Here is a 24841-nt window from a genome sequence, read left to right as displayed (position 1 = left end):
TGGATGTGTGTGATGTCCTTAGGTTAGGTAGGTTTAATTAGTTCTAAGTTCTAGGCGACTGATGACCTCAGAAGTTAAGTCGCTTAGTGCTCAGAGCCGTTTGAACCTAGAAAATGCTGCAATACGTATGAAAATGATGGTATTGTATATTCATATTATGTGTTTCCTTTCGTTTTGGTTTGAAAGCTGTATGGTTCTTAATGGTCTGACACGTGGTATGTGCATATAAGGAAAGAAAAATGTGCGAAGATATGACGCTGACCAAAGAATAGACCTGAGGACTAAGTTCAGAGATTTATGAATGTGTCTTTAATCGTATGCATAAACGAAAACAAAAGAAATAGCAAAGAATAAAAAGAAAAATATAATTTTTTTTAAATATGTGAGACAAAATTGGAAATTTTCAGTTTGCGTGTGTGCGTGATACACATAGAAGTATTTAAAACCTTCTTGAATCTAACCAACAGTAAGTGATTAAAATATATGAAAATGTTTTTTTCAGAGACCGCTGTCAGTCACAAATAATTGTTGATTCTCTTAAATTATTTAATAAAGCAACGTCAGGCTACAATGGCAAGAAAAAAACATTTAATGAAAATGCACATAGATTTTAAAGTTGGTCTATACAGTCTTTGCATGTTTTGTGACCTTTTATTAATGTATGCATCCCTCTATCAAATGAAGCATATATTCCTTTTATCACGTTATTCCCCTCTTTCTGCGCAGGATGGCGACGGCACATGCCACGAAGGTAAGTAGTAACTGTCTGAGAAAGCATTCACACACAAATATAGCTCTCTGGGGGGAAACTATAGACGGAATCGTTACTTTTGCTTTGATTAGCTGACTGCTGAACGTGAGTTAATTTTTCACGCAGCTTAACACATGATAACTTCGACATCTGTAAATAGTTGTGGAACTAAGAAGTAGTCTACGTAAATAGAGCCTAAGTATAAAAAGCCCTCTACACTGAATAAAGTTATGAGTGTGATTTGCTATACCAAGAATTTTATGACTTTATTTTTTTTCTGCCGTTTGTAGAAGTCAGTCCGGAAAGTTTGTAGCTGTCCTTAATGCACTGCTGCTTTCAACTTCTGAAATTTGTTGACTTGCTTTACAAGTATTAAAACGTTAGAAACGTTACATTGTCGGTCATTCTGACGCTATAATTTTGACTATCGGAGTACAGCCACGCAGGAAGGAAGATTAGTTTTTAACATCCCGTTGAAAACGTCATCATTAGCGACGGAGCACATGCTCGGAGTATTTGCAAGAATGGGGAACAATCCCGGCGTATGCCCGGAGCGATTTGAGTATGCTCACATTCGTAGGGATAGTTGACAAACTACTTAGATGAAATCGGGAGAGCATTGCGTTGAAAGGTGTTCCATAGGTCAGTTAAAATTTTAACCTCAAGCTGCACTGCTTGCGGTAAGCCTGCATCGAATGTTTGATTAGTACAATGTGTGTGACTTAAAGACCTCTTTACATAGCAGTGTTACTCACCTCCAGACACCACGCAAGTGAGGGCAATGGTGGCGCCCTCGAAGTAGGGTCCAGCAACAGAGGTCACTTCCTCCCCCTCGTCAGTTACGATACGTGGCACGTCAGGCGGCACTGTTGGCAGATTGAACAGAAGTGTGGATCAACAGTGAGGCAAGAGCCAAATTTAATAGTGGGTATTACGTTCTTAGTGCTTACAGATGGTAACACACTTACTACCGAAAACGACGCAATTCTCACAAGCAATTAATATGGAATCCGTTAATATGTAAAATTCGTCATTTTACCAAGAAAACTTGAAGTCTAACGGTAAGATGAAAGAACTTCACACATAGTAAGTGCTGGCTAATTCTGCATTCCTCACATTTGAAATAAATTAAAGAACAGTCTGGAGTAGTGGATTTTGGTGTGAGGAAGTGTTGTCGGTTTATTATATGGGTTTTGAAAATTTTGTGCTGTAATACCAAGAACCATCATCAGAAAGTATTTTTTGTTACTAAAGTTTCATATCCCTAGATCACAGTCTAATGACCATTAAACAAAAATCACGAATACTTCAATACCGGCAATGAAAGCCGGCATTATACGATCACTGGTACTTCCATTCGTTAGTAATGACCTATACTTCCTATAGAACTACTGCGGCCAATACACAAATGGTGGGTTATATTAGAAGAAACAGCTGAACTATGCTGAACAAGATAGAGATTTGTTTTCGTTTCCTGTCGTCCATTAGTTCCTTTTATATAGTTGTTAGAAGTATCTGCTTCGAGATGTGGTCCGTCCGTGCCATGCGACTAAATGCAACTAATTAAGGTTGTTTGCTGTTAAGTCGTACACATTTCGCTTTTCCTTTTTGCGAAGCATCCTCAGTAGCCTGCAATACATGATTGTTGGATCCATATAATAAATGTGTTTACGAAGGTAAGAATAAGTGTTTTTTCGTGGTTCTTTTATTATTACGTGAGAACATTTTTATATACAATGAGCCCTTACATGGAAAAAAGTAATGAAGGGGTATATTAACATAAGTAACAGATCATTGATCACGTTAACTACAAAACAATAACAGACTGGGAAACAGAACGTAACCATATTAAATAATAATGTACTCAATCTCGCCACCGTTGACACTTCCATAAGAAAAATATTGTAATTACCCCATCACGTTTCCGCCCTTTTTCGGAGCATTCCCGAAAACACATAATAACAAAGGGTTCTATGTAACAAACAAAAAAATATCGGAATTCATACAGATACCAAAATGCAAACAACAGACGGCGAAAAACTCATAGCGGATCCGGCTGTACACAGGATGACGAGATACAATTCCATGACAACAACTAGTACGTAATAAAAATATTCGCAAAAATCATGAGTAGAGTCAGCCAGCAGTTTCAACTAACGAAACTTGCGCTCCAAAAAGTTGTTTCCTACATAATTATAAAATAATAACGAAAAAACTATAATATTGTAATATATCTGGAAACACATTTATTATGTAATTATGGACATCAAAACATTGCTTTATAAAAAAGGAATTAAATGCGTATAGCATAAACACAAACAACCTTTTAATTAGCTGTATAAACGAACCGCGTTTCCAAGAATATATTAATAACAGTAAAATATCGAAATTGTGCTACATTTGTATCATTACGACCGGGCTGGAACTGGTACTAGACGTTGACAGGAAACGACTCTATTTTATACATAGCACGATTATCATTCTTTCCAGTTAGTTAGCCTTTGTTGTGACTAAGTGCTTAGGAATGGGTCCTAATTAAGTGTTCCGTTAATGAAATAAAAGACAATTAGAGATAAACGTGCTATCGGAAAGTTATCATTGTAAAATGTAAACTTTCACAGCTGGTAATGTCACAAATATTCCTGCCTGTTACGCTGTGGTGAAATAGCTTTCACATTAAAAAAAAAAAAAAAATCGTCTCCATCGGCGGATGACAGCTTCGAGGAGTATCGTAACTTTTTTGGGTGGACGATTCACACCCTGGCTCGCTACTTACTGCACCAAAATACCGTTTATACGTGTACACGCGCAGTGGCGTGACATCGCATGCCTTGACCACCCGAGTACAATTGTCCGTTGTCGGCTGCCGTTGACCGCTGTTGCTGTTATCCCATGATATAAATCTTCTCCAGCGCCAGCATTAAGATATTGTTTACGCACGTGTACTCTGCAGATTGATGTCAGGACCAGTTTAAGGTGTCAAAACCAGGATTCAGCTAACGCAACAGCAGTGGAATTTCTGTTTATCGCGATGCGTGCGTGGTTTATACAAATGGGACCAAGTCTGGTGAAGGCGCAGGCAGTGATAATTGGGTAACCTGAAGCAAACAACAAAGCCTGTAGGAGCTGAATCCACACTCCACTATTATAACAGCGGAAATCATTGCTATTTGGGCCGGCCGGAGTGGCCGTGCTGTTCTAGGCGCTACAGTCTGGAACCGCGCGACCGCTATGGTCGCAGGTTCGAATCCTGCCTCGGGCATGGATGAGTGTGAAGTCCTTAGGTTAGTTAGGTTTAAGTAGTTCTAAATTCTAGGGGACTGATGACCTCAGCAGTTAAGTCCCATAGAGCTCAGAGCCTTTTGAACCATTTGATTGCTATTTGGAAGCCCCACTATTCACGCAGACGTCCCCATCAGACATAGTAATTATCATTTCTCTTAGTCTGTCAGCTCTACAAATGACTCTAAACCATCACAGTAGTTCTTCCAACGCCATAGTTGTGGTAATTGTCAACTTTCTGTTTCGTGTGCCGAGGAACTGTCGCAACATCATGATTTTATGGATCAAAGGTCACTCTGGGATACCTAGAAATGAACAAGTAGATACCCTAGCAAACCAGGCATATCTTCACAGGCTAATTAAATGTTATAAACACAGTCTCGTAGGTATTATTCGTATGTTCAGAAAGAGGTTGTCATCTGCCTGGCAAGTGGAATGGTCTCTGACATCTAAAATTAATGGCACTCCCTAAACACTAATTCATGCTCCTATTCCAAGTGTACGGCAGTATAATAAGGCAAAATCACCAAGAAGATTCACGTCAATTACAGCAAGGCCGAAATTTAATCATTGTAAGTCCAACAACACCTTAGCATCATCCCTCTTTGTGTTTGTGGAGAGGAAGAAGAACAAAAACCGTATAATAATCCTTGCTACTAATCTTCGAGCTATTAGTCTTCAGTTGCCAAGCAACCTCCAGACGTTGTTAGCATCCAACAATGTTGCAATGCACAATCTACTCTACGAGTTCGTCAACAGCGCCATCATCCAGTTATAGCTCCCTGCGCTGCTAAACTAATGCATCTGGTACGTAGAATGCTCAATTGACGATGTTCCCTATGTGCTACACTACAAAATACGGAACGCTCAGATTTTAAATGTGCGTGACTATGTACTCGTGTCTCCTATGTGTAAGAGACTAAATACTGGTGTAACTGTAGGTATGGCTGCAACATCCAACACTGGTGCTTGTAAACTGTTCTCCTGTTCTGTCTGGATGGCACTTATAGACCTGCACACGTATTCAGTTCTCTACCCGCTATTTTTGTAATAGCTCTCACAGGATGTACGAAGAATTTTTTTTTTGTAATTGGGGTACAGAGTCGTTAATGTGGATTGAATCTGCAATATCCCAAATGCGTACCATTTGCTATTTATCATTTCTTATTATGTTAACAGCAGTATTTTTATAGTATACGATGAGTGTGAATCCTTTGTTCCGTGTTCGTCATGTTTACTCGTTTTCGTATTCTATGATTGTAAATCTTATTTTGTGTCGAATCAGTACATTGTTAATCATACACTCCTGGAAATGGAAAAAAGAACAAATTGACACCGGTGTGTCAGACCCACCATACTTGCTCCGGACACTGCGAGAGGGCTGTACAAGCAATGATCACACGCACGGCGCAGCGGACACACCAGGAACCGCGGTGTTGGCCGTCCAATGGCGCTAGCTGCGCAGCATTTGTGCACCGCCGCCGTCAGTGTCAGCCAGTTTGCCGTGGCATACGGAGCTCCATCGCAGTCTTTAACACTGGCAGCATGCCGCGACAGCGTGGACGTGAACCGTATGTGCAGTTGACGGACTTTGAGCGAGGGCGTATAGTGGGTATGCGGGAGGCCGGGTGGACGTACCGCCGAATTGCTCAACACGTGGGGCGTGAGGTCTCCACAGTACATCGATGTTGTCGCCAGTGGTCGGCGGAGGGTGCACGTGCCCGTCGACCTGGGACCGGACCGCAGCGACGCACGGATGCACGCCAAGACCGTAGGATCCTACGCAGTGCCGCAGGGGACCGCACCGCCACTTCACAGCAAATTAGGGACACTGTTGCTCCTGGGGTATCGGCGAGGACCATTCGCAACCGTCTCCATGAAGCTGGGCTACGGTCCCGCACACCGTTAGGCCGTCTTCCGCTCACGCCCCAACATCGTGCAGCCCGCCTCCAGTGGTGTCGCGACAGGCGTGAATGGAGGGACGAATGGAGACGTGTCGTCTTCAGCGATGAGAGTCGCTTCTGCCTTGGTGCCAATGATGGTCGTATGCGTGTTTGGCGCCGTGCAGGTGAGCGCCACAATGACTGCATACGACCGAGGCACACAGGGCCAACGCCCGGCATCATGGTGTGGGGAGCGATCTCCTACACTGGCCGTACACCACTGGTGATCGTCGAGGGGACACTGAATAGTGCACGGTACATCCAAACCGTCATCGAACCCATCGTTCTACCATTCCTAGACCGGCAAGGGAACTTGCTGTTCCAACAGGACAATGCACGTCCGCATGTATCCCGTGCCACCCAACGTGCTCTAGAAGGTGTAAGTCAACTACCCTGGCCAGCAAGATCTCCGGATCTGTCCCCCATTGAGCATGTTTGGGACTGGATGAAGCGTCGTCTCACGCGTTCTGCACGTCCAGCACGAACGCTGGTCCAACTGAGGCGCCAGGTGGAAATGGCATGGCAAGCCGTTCCACAGGACTACATCCAGCATCTCTACGATCGTCTCCATGGGAGAATAGCAGCCTGCATTGCTGCGAAAGGTGGATATACACTGTACTAGTGCCGACATTGTGCATGCTCTGTTGCCTGTGTCTATGTGCCTGTGGTTCTGTCAGTGTGATCATGTGATGTATCTGACCCCAGGAATGTGTCAATAAAGTTTCCCCTTCCTGGGACAATGAATTCACGGTGTTCTTATTTCAATTTCCAGGAGTGTATGTTACATCGTACGAGGATACGACTTAAATAATGTCTACACCATAGATTGTCAAAAACAATCGTAAAATATCGTTTTCTCTAATTACCTGGCTATATGGATAATTTTCATGCTCTTGTCCTTTCTATTGAAATTATTGAGGTTTTAACAATCTCTATACCATCTCTGTATAGATTTTCATGATATTAGCATGTGGTTACCAACATTGAGTCCTATAAAAATGAATGCTTTGGTCTCCTAGCTGCAAATCTCGAACTTCGCCTATCATTGTTCAACGAACACTTAATTCTGATGTGAAGTCTGTACGAACGAATTGTCTTTTAAGCAATATAAGTGCATTAAATACCTTTCGATTTTTCATTAACTTCTTCAGAGAAACAAAAAGCTTATCTATAACTCGCATCTTCCAACTTATCGCAGAATCATACTTCAGCTATCAGTTTTGTGCTGGGATGTAAAAGTAATTTAGAGAAGTAATGATGTACGTTGCATTCCACCATAATCTCAACAATTAAAGTACCGGTACATTAGTTTATGAGAAGGTAAAGTTATCGGTAGCTACTTAGACTATCCATTGTGCCACGCACAGAGTTTAAAATACCAGTGCGCCATGCGACATTTTAACCTGTTGGTACTTGCACTTTAATTTGGTTTGCTTTCCGCCATATGCCTTTCGTTTGAACTTTTCACAACTGGCCTCGCTGTGTACGCTTTGTGTTTAACAGTTCCCCGTTTCTCTGAAAAATGACGAGGGTGTCCTCTACTGCCAACGGCACCTCCGTTGCGCATGCGCGAAAACCGCTTATTCCCTTTCGCCTTTAGAATAAACGACCCTGAAGCGGGCTGTGGACAGCACAGTAATGTCTCCACTGCATGTCGTGGCTGTCACATTATGTAAATGGCCCAGCAGAACGAATACTGCAGTTTAGTGCCGTTTGTTTCTACCTTGTTACTCAACGTCGGCATCAGGTAATTTGAAGCGTTCTTGATAAAGGCGTGCTTCTTGAGGGCAAGCGTGCCTTCTGTGCGTTTTGACGGGCAATTGCAACTCTTCTGTAGCTCCTCACAATGGCTTGAGGGAAGTAGTGCAACCTAATGACTTAACTTTCAGGTAACTTTCTTTTTTTTAAGAGAAATTTCGTCCATGACTGTCCGACAAAGTGTCTAACAGATTAAGGACAGTATTTTGGTAGCACACTGTCTTCAATCACAGTGTTATACTAGCGGAAAAGTTCTCCTTTCGGAGCACAAAAAATGCGAATTTGTTCCTGTTTGTTCAAAAAACTCTGACTAAAAAGTGAGGTACCAGCTGCCTCATTCAATCTTCCTAAGCATCTTTAAAAATTTTCCCAAAAGTTTTGGCTTGCGAAAATAGTTGCGCTTTTTTTAACATGCGACTCACCCGAAACTCTCACATGTACCTCAAATACACTGAGACTCACTAGTCAATCGCTGTACGTCACTCGTACCCATCCACTCCCAGCTGGCCTTTCTCACTCACTCATACAGACAAACTCATTATCGTTATCTCTTTATGCCCCTCTGTCATTTTTTTCCTTGTCACAATCAAAGTAACACTTGTCCTGTCCCACTACTACAGTCACCTGTCACTGTCACTGTCTCTCCCTTGTTCTCTTACAAGTAATATCTCATTCCTTCCTCCATGATGCTGCTATCTCTTCTATCTCTCACTTCCTCGTTGTCACTGTCACATTTCCTATCTTGCATTATCACTGGGTTTCATCCACTTCCACTTTCTCGTACTCTTTATTCCTCTCCACCCCACCTCCCCACCTATCATTGTTTCCTACACTCTCTTCGTAGTACTATTCGGTCAATGTCAACTATGTTCCACTGACACTATGTCTCCTCCTTTCTTTAACAATGCCATTGTCTCCCCTCTTTCTGTAACACAACCACTGTCTACCATCTTCCAGTATTTATTACTTTTCCGTTTCTTTGCCACTGCCACTGTCTTCTTCTCTCTCAGCATACAAAATCGCGAATGTGCTCGCATTCCAAAATTTTTGTGAAAATTTTTTAAAGGTGCCGAGGAAGTCACTATGAAGCATCTGTTACTCAACTCTTCCTTTAAGTAACAGGAATTTACTCCGTTTTGTGCTCCGATGAGGCCATTACTCCTCTGGTTCCCTTCTTTTCGCTGCTGGAGCAGGTCATGCAAGGGAAGCTCGTTGGTCAGTAAAATGTAGAAAGTTATCTTCTCCTCAGACCTGATTTTATGTGCAAGAACAAAAAAACTGTGTGTGCTTCAGTACTACAACTTAGGGATCCTCACATCGGATTTTAAGTGCGTATTTTAGGTGTAGAATTAGCGTAACTTTGAACCTCTGTATTTGGGAAACGGGTAAAGATGTGAAAAAATTTTCAAGGTTGTTCGAGACATGGATCTTAGGAATGCTTCGTAAGAACTACAGCCATTTCCTGTGCAAAGGTGTCTCGGAGTCCGCGGCTCCGTTTTGGTAACCAAAACAAAGTTTTAGGGGTGTTTTTCGATAACGGATAAAGATTTTGGAAAACGAGGAGATGAATCTTCTAGAAAAACGCCTAGAGAATATATCGCTAAATTTCAAAAATTTTTTCACTTGTTTATTACTTAGATTTGGCCTCCGATTTTACGTGTAGGAGGAGGGTAACTTCGAACCTCTGTATCTAGAAAACGGATAAAAATATCAAGAAAATGTTCAAGATTGTTGGAGAACGATATCTGGAATACATCGTAAAAATTTCGCCCATTTACGGTGCATAGCCGACTTGGAATTCTCAGCCGGGCTTTTGTCCACTAGTGACAGAGGAAGTATAGCAAAATCCCTTTTTGTGTTTTCCGAGGAACTGCTAATGAACTAATAGTGCTTCTATAAGTGACAAATCAAAATCAAAAGTAACCCACCGATTTTCTCCATTTGTCCACGAAAAGGGAGGAGTCTAATATTCGTACTTTGACCCTTTACTGTGTGGCAGTGACACTAAGACGATCCAGTTTTTGGGCGTAGAAATAGCCCGTACCCCAAACGTGACTATACGTTTTTACAACAAACAGTGCTCGAGTCATAGGCACCGAAAAATCCTGTTTTTATGCAAGCCGTTTTAGAACATAGTAGGCAAGCATGCTGTCGTATGCATACCGATTTTGCTGATGTGGTTGAACGCTTTTTTAGAACTACAAATCTGTTTCCTAGGACTACATTGAGGTTGTTCATTTAATGTTGGGTGAGGAGCTGAAAAACTTGTAACGTCCGAAATACTATAACGCTGTCCTTGAAAATATAGATCCTCCGAATAAACATTGTGCTAATAGAGGGAAATGTAGTACTTTGACGGGAGAGCGTGTGTTACTAACAAAATTATTCCATAAATTGTTTTTCTTTTTCCTCGTCCTATAGGCGATTACTACACGATGGACATTTTGAGGCCTCGTCGTGAAGTTGGCGTATGTACCGTTTTGAACAATAATCCTTGTCTATAACTACTCGGTTTTTGTGCTACAAGAAAAGGATTATACATGTTTAAGACAAGTGCTTCTGATTCGAAGGAGAGAGGAGTTCATTATATTGCCAGGCAAAGGTGGAAAGGAAAATCGCATAGGATCTTCTCTACTTTCTCAATGCGAGGAAGCTTGTTTTTGATAGAAACAATGGGTGGATGAATTTTAAAAACTCTTGGCTGCAAGAGTGACTGCATTTTAGTATTACTCGGCTCACTGATATGAAAACAGGAAGCAAAACAGCAGCGGAGGAGAAACTGAGTCTACATGCCACAATAAATACATATGTACAGGATGTTTCAAACTCTTTGAGTCAAATGAGTAGGGGTGCTGGAACACTTAATGGGGACAAACATATGTTACAGATAAAATGTTTGCTTCCTCGCTACACTAGGCATTCTTCTTTACTGGTTATGCCCGTGAGAGGCTGTAGGGCGTAGGCACTCTTTGGGGTGGGTATGCAAAGTGTGTTGCCTACAATCCAGTCATCTGCTCCGTGAAAAAGAACCTGGGCGGCGCTAAATTAAAGCTCCTGGTTCTCTTCTAAAATAGCTTTCTATACTTGGAGGCACTGGTTACTAGGTTTTCTTGTTGGAGATCTCTGTATCACTATAGTTATCCGGATATTACTCCCCGCCAGCTGGGTGAACTGTTCGAGGGCCGGCAGATACTAAAGGACGCCTAACGTCACTGCAAAGAGTCAGTGAAAAATTTTTCTCTAGCAAAAATTATTCCCCAAGACGTGATATTTAAACCCTATACCTTAGATACAAAGACTCTGAAACACCCTGAATGAGTTACGTACGTTCCTTAGCATTTATCTCTCTTGCCATAGCAGTTACTTGGTCTAAAGTCTAATAAGTATCATAATTACAATCATGTTTTCATCCAATATTATTCCGGATTCGCTGTACGATTATAAACTCAAGTAGACAGTTTAGTTAGTTACAATCATCTTATCATCCAGTACCCGTGTCGGTTTTGTTATGGAAATATAAACTCAACTTGATGTACAGTAGTATAATTTCAATGATTTTTAAGTGACATTTGCCTATGTACAAGTGAGTAATTCCGTTTCCCTTTTGTCACACGCGTTTTGCCTTGATTTATTACGGACAAAAATACATACACATTTGTACTTACACGCATCACTTAACAGTTACATATTCTCCATTTGCAGTAATATGCTGCTATTATTTCTGAATCTCGTATTTTCTTATTTATATGTTTACATCGAACTTTTAGTGGGTTACGTAGAATATTATCTAACAGGACAGCATTCAAACATGTGCGGAAGACCAACACACATTGTAAGTAATAAAACACACGTATTCAGTAATAAATTACCAGGAGCAGATCTGTTCTCACTTTTTAAGTACGTTGACGCAGTACGTGAGCTAAGAGTGCATCATTTAACTACAAAATGTGTATTTCTAGCCACATGAGATACCTCAATAAATAAAAATTTAGTGCCAAAAGCCATAGCTACTCAGTTGAAGATAAACAGACAGTACCTAGAAATCATTAGTATAATATTAGTAGCATATGAGGACGAACAGATAGACAGCAATACGCCAATCCCGAAGAACGACTTACAATATTACGCTGGCAAATCATACTTATTCACTTGTTCACCCTTGTTACCAAAAATACTTGACTGCTTAGTTTTATATGTTTGTTTCTACGATCCCGAAATTTTAACTGCTCTTCTCGCAATACAGTTTTTCAAAGTGTTTAATCGGAATTAAGAAATACCCTGTAAATTATGTGGGAATGAGACTCCCCTAAATATCAGATACAGTGTCATCTATAAAAGCTACCCATTACTTTTATTTCCTAAAACCATTTGCCACTCCTAAGCTACGTAATTTAAATGTACTATCAAAAACCACTACAGATCTCCCACCTAAATATGTGTGATAAAATTATTTTACCTATATTACAGACCACTGATGAGGCCTAATATGAATAGGTGAAACTTGTCAGGTTAGAAACTAAATATACCTTCATTTGTTAAAGATGAAAGTTTTCTGATCTACGTGATAAACATAACCGAGGTAACAACTGCAGATGAATGGCTGCAGATATTGTCAATGTATTGTAAGCTTTAATACAGAATTGGGAAGGTTTTCTTTCTTCGTCAGGTGTGAGTGTTGGGTCCTCCTTCTAACAGTGACGAGCGCTTGCTGCGTGTGATGAGTTGTAGATTACGTCATCAGCAAAGGGGAAATGAGGAGAAGGGGATGAGGGACGGGAGTACGAGGTGCGAGTGTGTAGCATCTGACGTCGATAACCGATCCTCAACATTCAGTATATTGGACGGGCTGCCATCAACAATGTCACATTTATTCGAGTAATGTGGCTCAAAGGTGACGTCATCGATCTATTCCTCTGCATGCAGCGTCGGTATGCGAGTTCCCTACGTATGCTTGGTTATTACTGCCACACTTAGAGCCTTCATCTGCTGCTCTTTTACTCAGCACGAAACTTTTGTCCTGCGCTGAAAATAAAATGATGTTTGTACTACGTCATGTGTAATCAGTGTAATGAATTCATTTCGCTGGAGTCATTATTCATGGTGCTGCAATTTTAATGACTGCCGTGATGAATGTTGTTATGGCGTTTTAGCACCAATAAAATTTTTATAAGACGTGGGAGAAACCACGTGAGAAACTAAACATTCCAAGGCTCCATTCGTATCTTGATGTCATGTAATATTTTGTACATTCTGCGTAGCTTTCATTTCTGGTACTTACTAATTCAACAATCTGGATAGTCGCCTACCTTTTTCTATTTCTGTAAGTGTTCAATCGTCGTGGTTCTTTCTTTATGCTATGAAAGATTCCTTTCAGCGTCGCCTTTCAATAACAGTAAACTTCGACCCTCTAGCAGAATAATCTCATATAATAATCGTGTTCTTACTGCCACAGATCATTTCCGTTTTCCTGCCTGATACGCGTTTCCTTCTTTATGAGGGACATGAGTCCAAGAAATCCATAGCGTATAAGAAATAATGTAGTGTATAGTGTAAGAAATAATATAAATCAGTTGTGATATGTATCTTCCGAAACATTATTGGTTTAGGTATTACATAGAAAAAATCTGTCATTTAGTAATTACAAGAAGGAATTGTTTATATCATGCTTTTATTTTAAATTAGTTTTTTACAACCGCTCCTTCAAAGCATAGTGAACATGAAGGCAGATGGATTCTGTGTGCCTTGTACGTTGTTTATAGTACTACAGTTATTCAATACAACAATATACAACAATTACTTTTCAAGTGCCATTTAATAATTACAAGAACGAATTAATTATATCAGGCTGTATTTTAAATCAGTTCTTTACAACCGCACCTTAAAAAAAATAGTCAACACGAAGGCACATGGACTCAGTAGAATCCATTAACTGGTGTGCCGTGTACGTTGTATATAGTATTACTGTTATTTAATACAACAATATATAACAATTACTTTTCAAGTGAATAGCGGTCCTCAGCATCCGTAATAAATTAGAAGTTGGTACTTTAGTGACCCCCACTCTCGCATCCAGGAGTGTTGCTGCCTCTTTATGATGACCATGAAATTCCTGTTACAGGACAATTCACTACTTTTACTTCTCGTGAGCTTTTATTTTGGTCATTGATTCAGCAAAGCTCGAGATATGCTTTCAGCAGTTCCCTTTTTTAAATCAAACAATACTCAATACGCTGACATTGCACAAAACTTTAAACAACCCGAAATAGTGCCAAATCCTTCACTGGAATCAATGGAATTGTAGATTTTCTCACAGACGAAAGCTCGTATGGTGTTGATAGAATTCATAACAGAATTATGAAGAGCTGTTTGAAATGAAATGCCTACGGTAATGCATGTAATGCATCACTGGCAGAGGGAGTTCTTTTAGGCTGATTAAAATATGTAATTTTTGAACTTAATTATAAGTAAAGTGAAGAACGGGTTAAATAACGATCTTCTAAGTTCTATAACGACATCTTTTTTTTTTAGAATATTCGGAAAAGGTAATTTACTCTCAGTAATATCACATTTACGAAGAAACAATTTATTTAGAAGGAATGTCAGCGTTGGCTGTAATATTTATGGTTTATTGATAGCAAAATCGATTTTCAATCACGTAGTGATCATCTTCAGTGCTGTTGTGTACTAATAAAACTCATAGGCACTGGTATCAAGTTATTATCAGTAACCAAAGCTAAGAACCGATCATAGTAACTCTTGATCCACTCCATGTTGAACAGGGTATGTTGACTTGTGATCGCCAGCTTGATTTTTAACTTCTTGTATTCAAAATACGCTGCACATGCCCAGCTAGGCAAAATTTTACTGATTTCTGTGTGCGCAACGACCATATACTTGAAAATCGATTTTGCTATCAATAAACCATCAATATTTGAGTTATTGTGATCGTTTCTTAGCTTTAGTTACTGATAATAGCTTGATACCAGTGCCTATGAGTTTAGTTTGTACACCACAGCACTGAAGATGATCACTATGTGATTGAAAATCGATTTTGCTATCAGTAAACCATCAATATTACGGCCAACGCTGATTTCCTTCTGATTTTGCGTATATGGTCGTGGTACACAAAGCACTCCATGAAGTCGCCAGTCAACAATTTATTTAGAACGTAATGTGGGCTCTAGAAGGATTGCTCTATTGAGAAATGAACTCGTAATTATACATTAACTCACTAAATATTACAAGCCTTAAATGATAAAATATCGCAAGTTGCTATTTTTACTGAACTGTCCAAATTGTTTGATTTTTAGACCTTATTACCCTGTTAGAGAAAACTGTTTTAACGAACTAATGTCGCTACAAATAACTAATTTGAATCATACTTAACAAAGAGAATCATCATTATCATCATCATCATTAAAGACTGATTATGCCTTTCAACGTTCAGTCTGGAGCATAGCCCCCCTTATACAGTTCCTCCAGGATCCCCTATTCAGTGCTAACATAGAGAATAACAAAGACAATGTAAAAAGTTATACTTAGTAATTCAAAATTGGTATGAGAAAAAATTTTAGTGACTAAGGAGAAATTATGGAGTCTATCAGGGTTCTATTCTGGATACATTCGCGTTCCTTATATACATAAATTATTTTCAGCTTACATTCCCGAAGTGCAACTCGTCTTTTTCGCAGTTGGAAGCAGTGTTGTACTAAATACTACAAGAGAGAAAGTAACACAAGAAATTCTTAACGAAGTTTTTCAAAGCAATATTAAGCGATTCACTGCAAACGTACTCACCCTTAATTAGGAGTAAACATATTCTGCTCAGTTTTGTATATTAATAGGGCCATACCAATTCCTGAGATAGTATACAAGGTCGGATTTTCGAAATTTCTGGGTGTACGTAGTGAAAACTTGAATTGAGAAAATCCTATGACGGAGTTCCTAACATATTTAACTTATTGTCAATCCATAATATCTTAAGGAATAATTTTCATGGGTAATTCATCACTTAAAGATATTGACTGCTCAAAAGGAAACTATTAGATAAATACGATTTCACATGTACTCGTATTGTAGGGACATCTTCAAGGAATCGGGATTTTTATCTGCACCTTCACAACATATCAGTGATAAGCCACTGCTCACCGAGACGTTGGATGCCGACAGGTGGAGTTGCCGGCACTTGACGCGGCAACAAATGTATGTATGCGGAGCAGACAGGTACGGGAGATCATACTTACGACGATATGGTCAGAAAATGCAGAAATACATTGAGATAAGCGACTTTAACAAATGGCAGATTATTTTTACACAGAGCCTGTGAAAGAATATATTGAAAACGGCGAAACTGGTCGAATGTCGCGGGCTACTCTAGTGACCATCTATGGAAAGAGGTATGGCGTGAAACTAGAACTAGGAGCTAAATGGTTGGACGTCTCGGATTCTTCACAGAACATGATGTTCGGAGGTTTCCCAGCTCTGTAACATAGGATAGATGGTGTTTTGAGGCATCTCTGCCGAAAGAGCACAATGTTGGTGCACGCACAAATATTTCGGAGCACACCGTCCATCGTATATTGTTAAAGATAGAGCTCCGCAGCAGACCACCCCTAAGTGTTCACATGTTGACATCCTCAATTACAATTGCAGTGGACACGGGACCATCAGGATTCGACCGTCGATCAATGGAGACGTGTCGGTTCTTCGGGTGAATCACATTTTTGCTACACTAAGTCGATGGTCGTCTTCACAAACGCCGTCATCGAGTGAACGGCGGCTCCAAACGTGCAACGCACCGTGGACGAAGACTGGTCGATTGAGTATTATTCTCCAGCGCTTGCATGGGACCTGTGATAGTAACCGAAGACATGCTGACAGCCGGCCGAAGTGGCCGTGCGGTTAAAGGCGCTGCAGTCTGGAACCGCAAGACCGCTCCGGTCGCAGGTTCGAATCCTGCCTCGGGCATGGATGTGTGTGATGTCCTTAGGTTAGTTAGGTTTAACTAGTTCTAAGTTCTAGGGGACTAATGACCTCAGCAGTTGAGTCCCATAGTGCTCAGAGCCATTTTTTTGAGCATGCTGACAGCTGCGGATCACCTGCATCCTTTCATGCTTAACATCTTCCCCGACGGCGATGTCATCTTTCAGCGGTACAATTGTCTGTGTGTCAGAGCTAGAACCGTGAAGCAGTGGTTTTAGGAGCATGTTAGTGGATTCACGTTGATGTCTCGCATACAAAATTCCCTCTGTGTCGCTATCGGGTACCATCACCGCGTACACAAGTCAACATGTTAGATGTCCCCTGCGTAGACACCTAATACTACGCACCTCCACAAACCTAACAACAAACTGTCAGATCCTTGATACGTAGAATCAGTGACGTATTTCGTTCCAAAGACGGGCAAACCCACTATTAAGAGGGTAGTCATAATGTTTTGGATCATCAGTGTATATTCACTAACGAAATCTGTTGTAAATAATCCACCTCAATACGAAAGCAATTGCGAAATCCATTAACCATTACTGAAGCAATCGTAGGTTTCAAAAGAGAGACAATTTTTAATCATTTACCCAATAACGTAGAAAGTCTGGTAGGTAGCAGAGCAAGTTTCAAATGTAGCCTCAGATCACTTCTTCTGGACAACTCCTTCTTATCCATAGAAGAATTTTTATTTAAAAACTGATAACCTGTAAAAACAAGTTTTAAGTGTACAACTGGAAAAATATAAAATTATTTATAGGAGACTTTGGTATTCGTTAAAATGACAAATGGAACATTTAACTAACCAACAAGGTAATTGCTTGAGGACTAGGATGACCTATAAATACAGAGGTTCGTGTATACTTGAATTTCACAGTAGTACTACGTTTTGCTTACCCTACACACCTTGCAAGATGCTGTGAAGGAAGAACTAGATCGCTCATAGGATAAGGACCTATGTGTGGCTTACCAGCAAGTTTCTGGAACTCCCTTTCAGTTATCATGAAGAAACCGATTTCTAAGGGAAGAAGGAAAATTAGGGTTTAACGTTCCGTCGACATCGAGGTCATTAGGGACGGGGTACAAACTCGCAATGCTTCAAGGATAGGGAAGGAAATCAGCTGTGCAAAGGAAATCGAGTGGCCTCTTGCCTTTGAGATGGCTTTAAAGCTGCCACTGCTCAGACCGTTGTGAATATTACTATGCTTCACTCACGATATTATTTCGCGTATTTGAACACTGTTGAATGTTTATCCCAGCTGGAGTTACCAGATGCATATCTAACCTTCCTTTGAAAGTATCATCATAAAAATATTTGTGTCTCATCAACACCTACGATTGCCTTGTGGTATTGCACTGGCACCTAGTGCAAGTCAGTGGCGTTATCCAGTTTTTGTGGCTATATCTATGACATTGTTGTTACTTGTGCAAACGCAGACATTCTTCGGAATGTTTTAATCTGAAAGACTTGGTTGTAACTCAAAGAAACGCTCTTTGATTATGAACAGAACGTGTAAGTTTTATTATTAGCAAAAATTGTACAGTAACAACTGACTCTAGCTTGTGAAGTGTCACGCTACAGTATACTACTTGAAAAACTACAAGAATGAATAGACAGTACAAATTTTTATAGTCTTTTCTATGAAATGTAGCTCAAATAACCAAATGTCTAAATGTTCTTTATAAAAAAGGTGTCCATTTCAAAATGCTTCTGAGTGTGGAAAAATATTTCTACTCTAAACCAAAAATTTAAATTCCTCCCTCCCCCCCACCACCCACCCCCTCTTCTTGCATCAAACGCTAGTAGTCTAGTGTTTGCTATGGAGGCATCAAATTATAGTAGTGGCAAAGAGCAAAACTGAGATGAATCATCTTATTGTTTACTTCCATTAAACATTGAATCCAGCTCCAGTCAGGAACTTAAAGATTGACAAGAAGACTGGGTTTGTTTTATGTGCAGTTTCCTAATTTTGTACTTCCATTTATAGAGTAAGATTCCTTTTCTGACTGGAAATCTCTGTTGGCACTGTTCAATCGAAGCTCATCGTTACCACACTGTAACACACCACATCAAGACTGCAGAGATGAGTACGCTCTTTAAAACACCTTTAGTCGCTTTGTGTACTCAGGTACAAATACATTTATTTTTCGGAATGCTAGGTAACTCTGGAAATAGACCCCACCTGTCTATCTTCGTGTATTCCAGGAGCACGTTTCTCAGTATTGTCGATGTCGTGAGTCGTGCATTATTACGCGTGTCAGGGGTGAATTTCATCTATGAGATACCAACTGTGCAATTACCTCTGTGTAAATTAAATATTCTTCCAACTGCACATTATAACTTAATTTCACAAATATTTCAGCTTATCACCTTCTTTAACAATGCCCAAATATTGTCAGAAGCCTCTGTGTATCAAAGAGACGCTGGCAACTATTTTTATTAAACTACTTGTCCAGATCTCTGGACGTTAGTCTTTCCTGAAATTTATTACATATATTCGTCAGTATAAATATTTACGAATTTCTTCGTTGTTAAAAAATGATACGGACAAAAATGTGTTAATTGGACAGAGAAGAGGATATCCAGAAACCTCTGGAACTGTTATTGAGTGACTACTTTACAGAGGAAGACATTGATAGCCGTGAATGCGAAGAATGTCACACAGGTGTTTCTACGATGATCGAGGACAGGGAGGAGAAATCCGATATGAACAGAGTAGCAAGAAATAAATTTCGTGGTCTCATCGAAGCTATGAGAGTCTAAAATTTTATAAAGTTCTGTGCAAAGAGGACAGACAAATCATTATATCTTGGTTGTGAATAAAATCACCCTAAACCTCATCAAAAATAAAGAATCGCACAAAATTTGCTTACACTGCTGCTATGTGGGAAAGTGCAGTGAAAAATATGAATAAAATATACGATGTTTGGTGTCGCAAACAAATCAGGCAGGCTGCTTTTACTGAGAGAAAGGACTTTGTAGCATTTTTTCACGTACGTGGGTTGTAGAAAGCAAGGTGAATGAATCTCGAATAAATATAGAATACGACGGCTTCCGAACTGAAATGCTTCGTCCAGATATGGAATTAAAACTGGTTTAGATCTCTTCGTTTAAGTCTAATGACAGAAAAGTAAGGTCCTTAACAAACAAAACTAATCACCTTCTAGCAGTCAGAGGTTGCTTTAAATGTTTAATAACCAACTGTAATAAATGACATCAAAATAGTGAAACATTAGAACTAACGTAAACTGTAACGCTTATATGGCCAGTGCAGCTTTGTGCGATATATTCTTTCAAATCCTACCAAGTGTAGGGTAAAAATGTTCGCTGTAGTTTATTACAAAATGTGTTAAAGAAGTAATTTGAAAATCGGTGTGGTTAAACATGCCTGACGAGCCTTAGCAAGTAAGTGAAAAGTACTAATATGAAGAACTATGCCATCCTGCTTTCCAGATTACATTTTTATGGTGCGTTTGACGTTGAAGAAGGGAATGAAATGGAACTTGAAATTTTCTCATTTTATAATGACAATAAAATTTGATATTGTAGGGAATATGTGGTCTCCCTGTATTGCCTTATGAAATGCAAAATGAAGATCATTGGATTCCATTCAGCACTGAACTTCGAAGAAGTAAATAAGCGTATTATACGTTTCATGTATATTTTCTTTGAGGTGTATTAAACGAATTTTCCACTTGCAGAATGGGAGAATCTGAAATCCATGTTTCTCTTTATCTCTGTCATCTACACATGGTGAACTTGTAGGGGTGAATGAAGAAAGGAGGAGTAATGACAAAAGTGAAACCAAACAAAGTGTTACAATCACGAGGAAGAGATGTAAACAATGTAAGAAAAACAAAAAAAATCGAAATATATCTATTTGGTTCATGTAGTGCGTACCCCTGTCTCCAGTAACACACTTTCACCTAAAAAAGGACTGTAAGAACATATCAACTGCTTCAGGGAAGCAGTACGATCCTTCACTTCTTAACTTCTTGTGTGCTTAAAACTCCCATTATAACCACTGCTACAGTCAGTTACAACAGGTATTATCATTTAGGGTTTCCTGTTCGCTTTACTGTGTGAAAGAGAACTAATGAAATTTGTCTTATTGTGTCCAAGACTACCTTCATTCGTAATTTGATTTTATACAAGGAGAAATAAAAAGTACATCCAAGAGATAGTTGGGCAGGATCAACGACTAACTCAGTGCCTGCTCCTGTCATATACAATGTAAGTCCCATGTCTGCTTCTAATTGCCAATGCACTAATGTGTTTACTAGTCGACACGGGTGAAGGTTTTAATAGACACCGAGTAGTCTATGTGCAGCTCGATATTGAATTCTGTCATACACTGTAAAACCTCCACTTGAAGAGAGGCTAATCACAATCAGTCTGTTACGGATAGAGTTTTGAGTTCGTAAATGGAATATTTTAATAACAAAAATGGAGGAAAGGATATATCTCCTTACAGATATCCTGTATCAGTTTTGTTTTCGTTACCTTAAAAGCATAGACTTTTTCAATAAAATAACTGTCGGCTACTTGTTCAGATGTAAACAGCCTAACATTGACTGACGGCTGTCGAGAAATTAATGCTGACATTTAGCATACGAAGTAGGTAGTCAGCGTTCGATTTTTCCTTTCGCTTTTTTGTAATCAGTCTTCTGACTGGTTTGCTGCAGCTATCCACTAATTCCTCCCCCAGGGGAAGAAGGGGAGCTTTTAAGAGACGTAATAATAATTTTCATACCGTACGTATGATTCATCTCCAGTTTTCATATTCTTTTAATCAATATACAGGGTGATTCAGCGATAATGTGACTTACTTTCAGATATGATGGAGAAGGGTAAATGCTTCAGTTTGAGGTAAGGGATCCTGTTCCAGAAATGACCAAGACGAAAGTTAGAAGCGAATATTGTTCTGATATCTCTGTAACTGGACCTATTCTACTGAATGCTCTTTGCTTTCCATATTTAGAGACCACACAAGCAAAAAAAGCAAACAAATGTCTAGTAAACGTGGGCTCTGAAGTTGTGAGCTCCATGAAACATATCACTTTTAGTGAGCAAGTGCTCACAGCCCTTGAGATATGTAGTTTGGAGCCCATAATTACAAGACAATTTTTTCTTGCTTTTGTGCGTACTACATCCTCTCAAAATGGGGAAAGCATAAAGCTTGCAGTACAAGAGGTCCACTGTCAGTCCCAAGAGAAAGATCAGGGTTCCTTATCTCAGATTGCTTCATTTATCATTTGCAACAGCATCCACATATGTCGCTGAATGTACCTACAAAACATATTCGTAACATTTTACAAGACGTAGTTCAGGAAGTATGATGCTAAATACTGGGAGGCGTGCAAAGTTACTTGTTTACGACGCACTACCTCCACTCACAAAACATTTCGCAGACACATGGTTCAAATGGCTCTGAATACTATGGGACTTAACATCTGAGGTCATCAGTCCCCTAGAACTTAGAACTACTTAAACCTAACTAACCTAAGGACATCACACACATCCATGCCCAAGGCATGAATCGAACCTGCGACCGTAGCGGTCGCGCGGCTCCAGACTAAAGCGCCTAGAACCGATTTCTCAGACAGTACGCACATGCATTGCTGGATGTACCAGCAAAATTATATAATTGGACGACATATAGTTCTGGAGATACGTTGTTATGAACACTGAGCTGCGTGAAAATGCAATTGGAAGGCGAAGTGACGACGATGCAACGCTCATAATTAAATGTCCAAAGCCTTCCATTAAGAAAATAAGAAGGTAAATTAATGCATCTTTTGCTGTGAAAGACGGGCTACTCACACTCCGTGTGAAACAAAGCTTCCATAAAAAATAATACAAGATACACGTGAAATACGTGAACAAATACGTGTGAGATATGTGAAACATACCTGCAATATGTTTGACATATGAGCACGTGGCCAAAGCCAAGAGTAGATGCTCATCCTAAACATATGTAACGATTTGAACCTAATTTGGTACACATATTACTTACGAAGTGGAAAGATATACTGTGAGGTTAAGAACCACCAGCATCCTATTGTGTGAGGATGATAACCTGGAGAGAGAAGCGGAATGACGAGATGGACAGAGCGAGGGGAGAAGGAAACGATCAGAGAGAGGGGAATGGAAGGGACGGACATAGAAAGGAGAAAGGAAGTGGCGGAGAGAGACTGGGGAAGAAAGAGACTGACAGAGGAGGAAGAGAAAGAGGACGAGAAGGAGGAGGAAGAGATCAGTATTTAAAGTCCAATAGACAACGAGCTCATTAGAGACGGAGCACGAGATTAGGGGAGGATGGAGAAACAGCAGTGCCGTTTTGAAGAAACCATCCCGGAATTCGCCTTAAGCGATTGGGGGAAACCACGGGGAACCTAAATCAAGATGGCCGGAAGCGGGTTTGAAACTTCGTCCTGCCAAATGCGAGTCAAGTGTGCTAACCACAGCGCCTTCCCCGCTAGATGTGAGAAAGGGGTGGTAGCAGGAGTGAACAGGGAGAGGGGAAGAGGAAATGGCAGAGAAAGGGAAAAGGACGAGATGAACAGAGAGGGAGGGGAGAAGGTGGATTGAGTAAGGAAAAAGCAGCAGAATAACGCGGAGGAGAAGATGGACGGGGAGAGGGGGAAGAAGAGGATGTACACATTGAAGGGGGAGGAGGAAGTGGTGGAGGGGAAGAATTGACAGAGGGGTGAATAAGCAGACGGACAGACGGAGCAGGTAGGAGCAGATGGACAGAGAGTGGGTGGGAGGAGATGGACGGAGAGAGGGGCAGGAGGAAATGGAGAGTGGGTTGATTGGGGAGGTGAAATCTACATCTACATCCATACTCCGCAAGCCACCTGACGGTGTGTGGCGGAGGGTACCCTGAGTACCTCTATCGGTTCTCCCTTCTATTCCAGTCTCGTAATGTTCGTGGAAAGAAGGATTGTCGGTATGCCTCTGTGTGGGCTCTAATCTCTCTGATTTTATCCTCATGGTCTCTTCGCGAGATATACGTAGGAGGGAGCAATATACTGCAGGACTCTTCGGTAAAGGTATGTTCTCGAAACTTTAACAAAAGCCCGTACCGAGCTACTGAGCGTCTCTCCTGTAGAGTCTTCCACTGGAGTTTATCTATCATTTCCGTAACGCTTTTTCGATTACTAAATGATCCTGTAACGAATCGCGCTGCTCTCCGTTGGATCTTCTCGATCTCTTCTATCAACCCTATCTGGTACGGATCCCACACCGCTGAGCAGTATTCAAGCAGTGGGCAAACGAGTGTACTGTAACCTACTTCCTTTATTTTCGGATTGCATTTCCTTAAGAATCTTCCAATGAATCTCAGTCTGGCATCTGCTTTACCGACGATCAACTTTATACGATCATTCCATTTTAAATCACTCCTAATGCGTACTCCCAGATAATTTATGGAATTAACTGCTTCCAGTTGCTGACCTGCTATTTTGTAGCTAAATGATAAGGGATCTATCTTTCTATGTATTCGCAGCACATTACACTTGTCTACATTGAGATTCAATTGCCATTCCCTGCACCATGCGCCAATTCGCTGCAGATCCTCCTCCATTTCAGTACAATTTTCCATTTTTACAACTTCTCGATACACCACAGCATCATCTGCAAAAAGCCTCAGTGAATTCCGATGTCATCCACCAGGTCATTTATGTATATTGTGAACAGCAACGGTCCCATGACACTCCCCTGTTGCACACATGAAATCACATTTACTTCGGGAGACTTCTCTCCATTGAGAATGACTGCTGCTTTCTGTTATCTAGGAACTCCTCATTCCAATCCACAATTGGTCTGATAGTCCATATGCTCTTACTTTGTTCATTAAACGACTGTTGGGAACTGTATCGAACGCCTTGCGGAAGTCAAGAAACACGGCATCTACCTGTGAACCAGTGTCTATGGCCCTCTGAGTCTCGTGGACGAATAGCACGAGCTGGGTTTCACACGACCGTCTTTTTCGAAACACATGCTGATTCCTACAGAGTAGATTTCTAGTCTCCAGAAAAGTCATTATACTCGAACATAATACGTGTTCCAAAATTCTACAACTGATCGACGTTAGAGATATAGGTCTATAGTTCTGCACAT

General features: G+C 40.4%; 1 protein-coding gene across 1 annotated transcript in view; it reads right to left on the bottom strand.

The window, feature by feature from the left end:
- Window positions 1–24841, bottom strand: part of LOC126187897 (nephrin-like) — an 878271-nt gene that overhangs the window by 333668 nt on the left and 519762 nt on the right. The window contains exon 4 of the mRNA XM_049929248.1: window positions 1507–1617. Coding sequence (XP_049785205.1) covers window positions 1507–1617 — 111 coding nt within the window. The remainder of the gene's footprint in view (window positions 1–1506; window positions 1618–24841) is intronic.

The sequence above is a fragment of the Schistocerca cancellata genome, chromosome 5 (assembly GCF_023864275.1).
Source record: "Schistocerca cancellata isolate TAMUIC-IGC-003103 chromosome 5, iqSchCanc2.1, whole genome shotgun sequence".
NCBI classification, from domain to species: Eukaryota; Metazoa; Arthropoda; class Insecta; order Orthoptera; family Acrididae; genus Schistocerca; species Schistocerca cancellata.
This window is presented reverse-complemented; position numbering and strand designations above follow the sequence as displayed.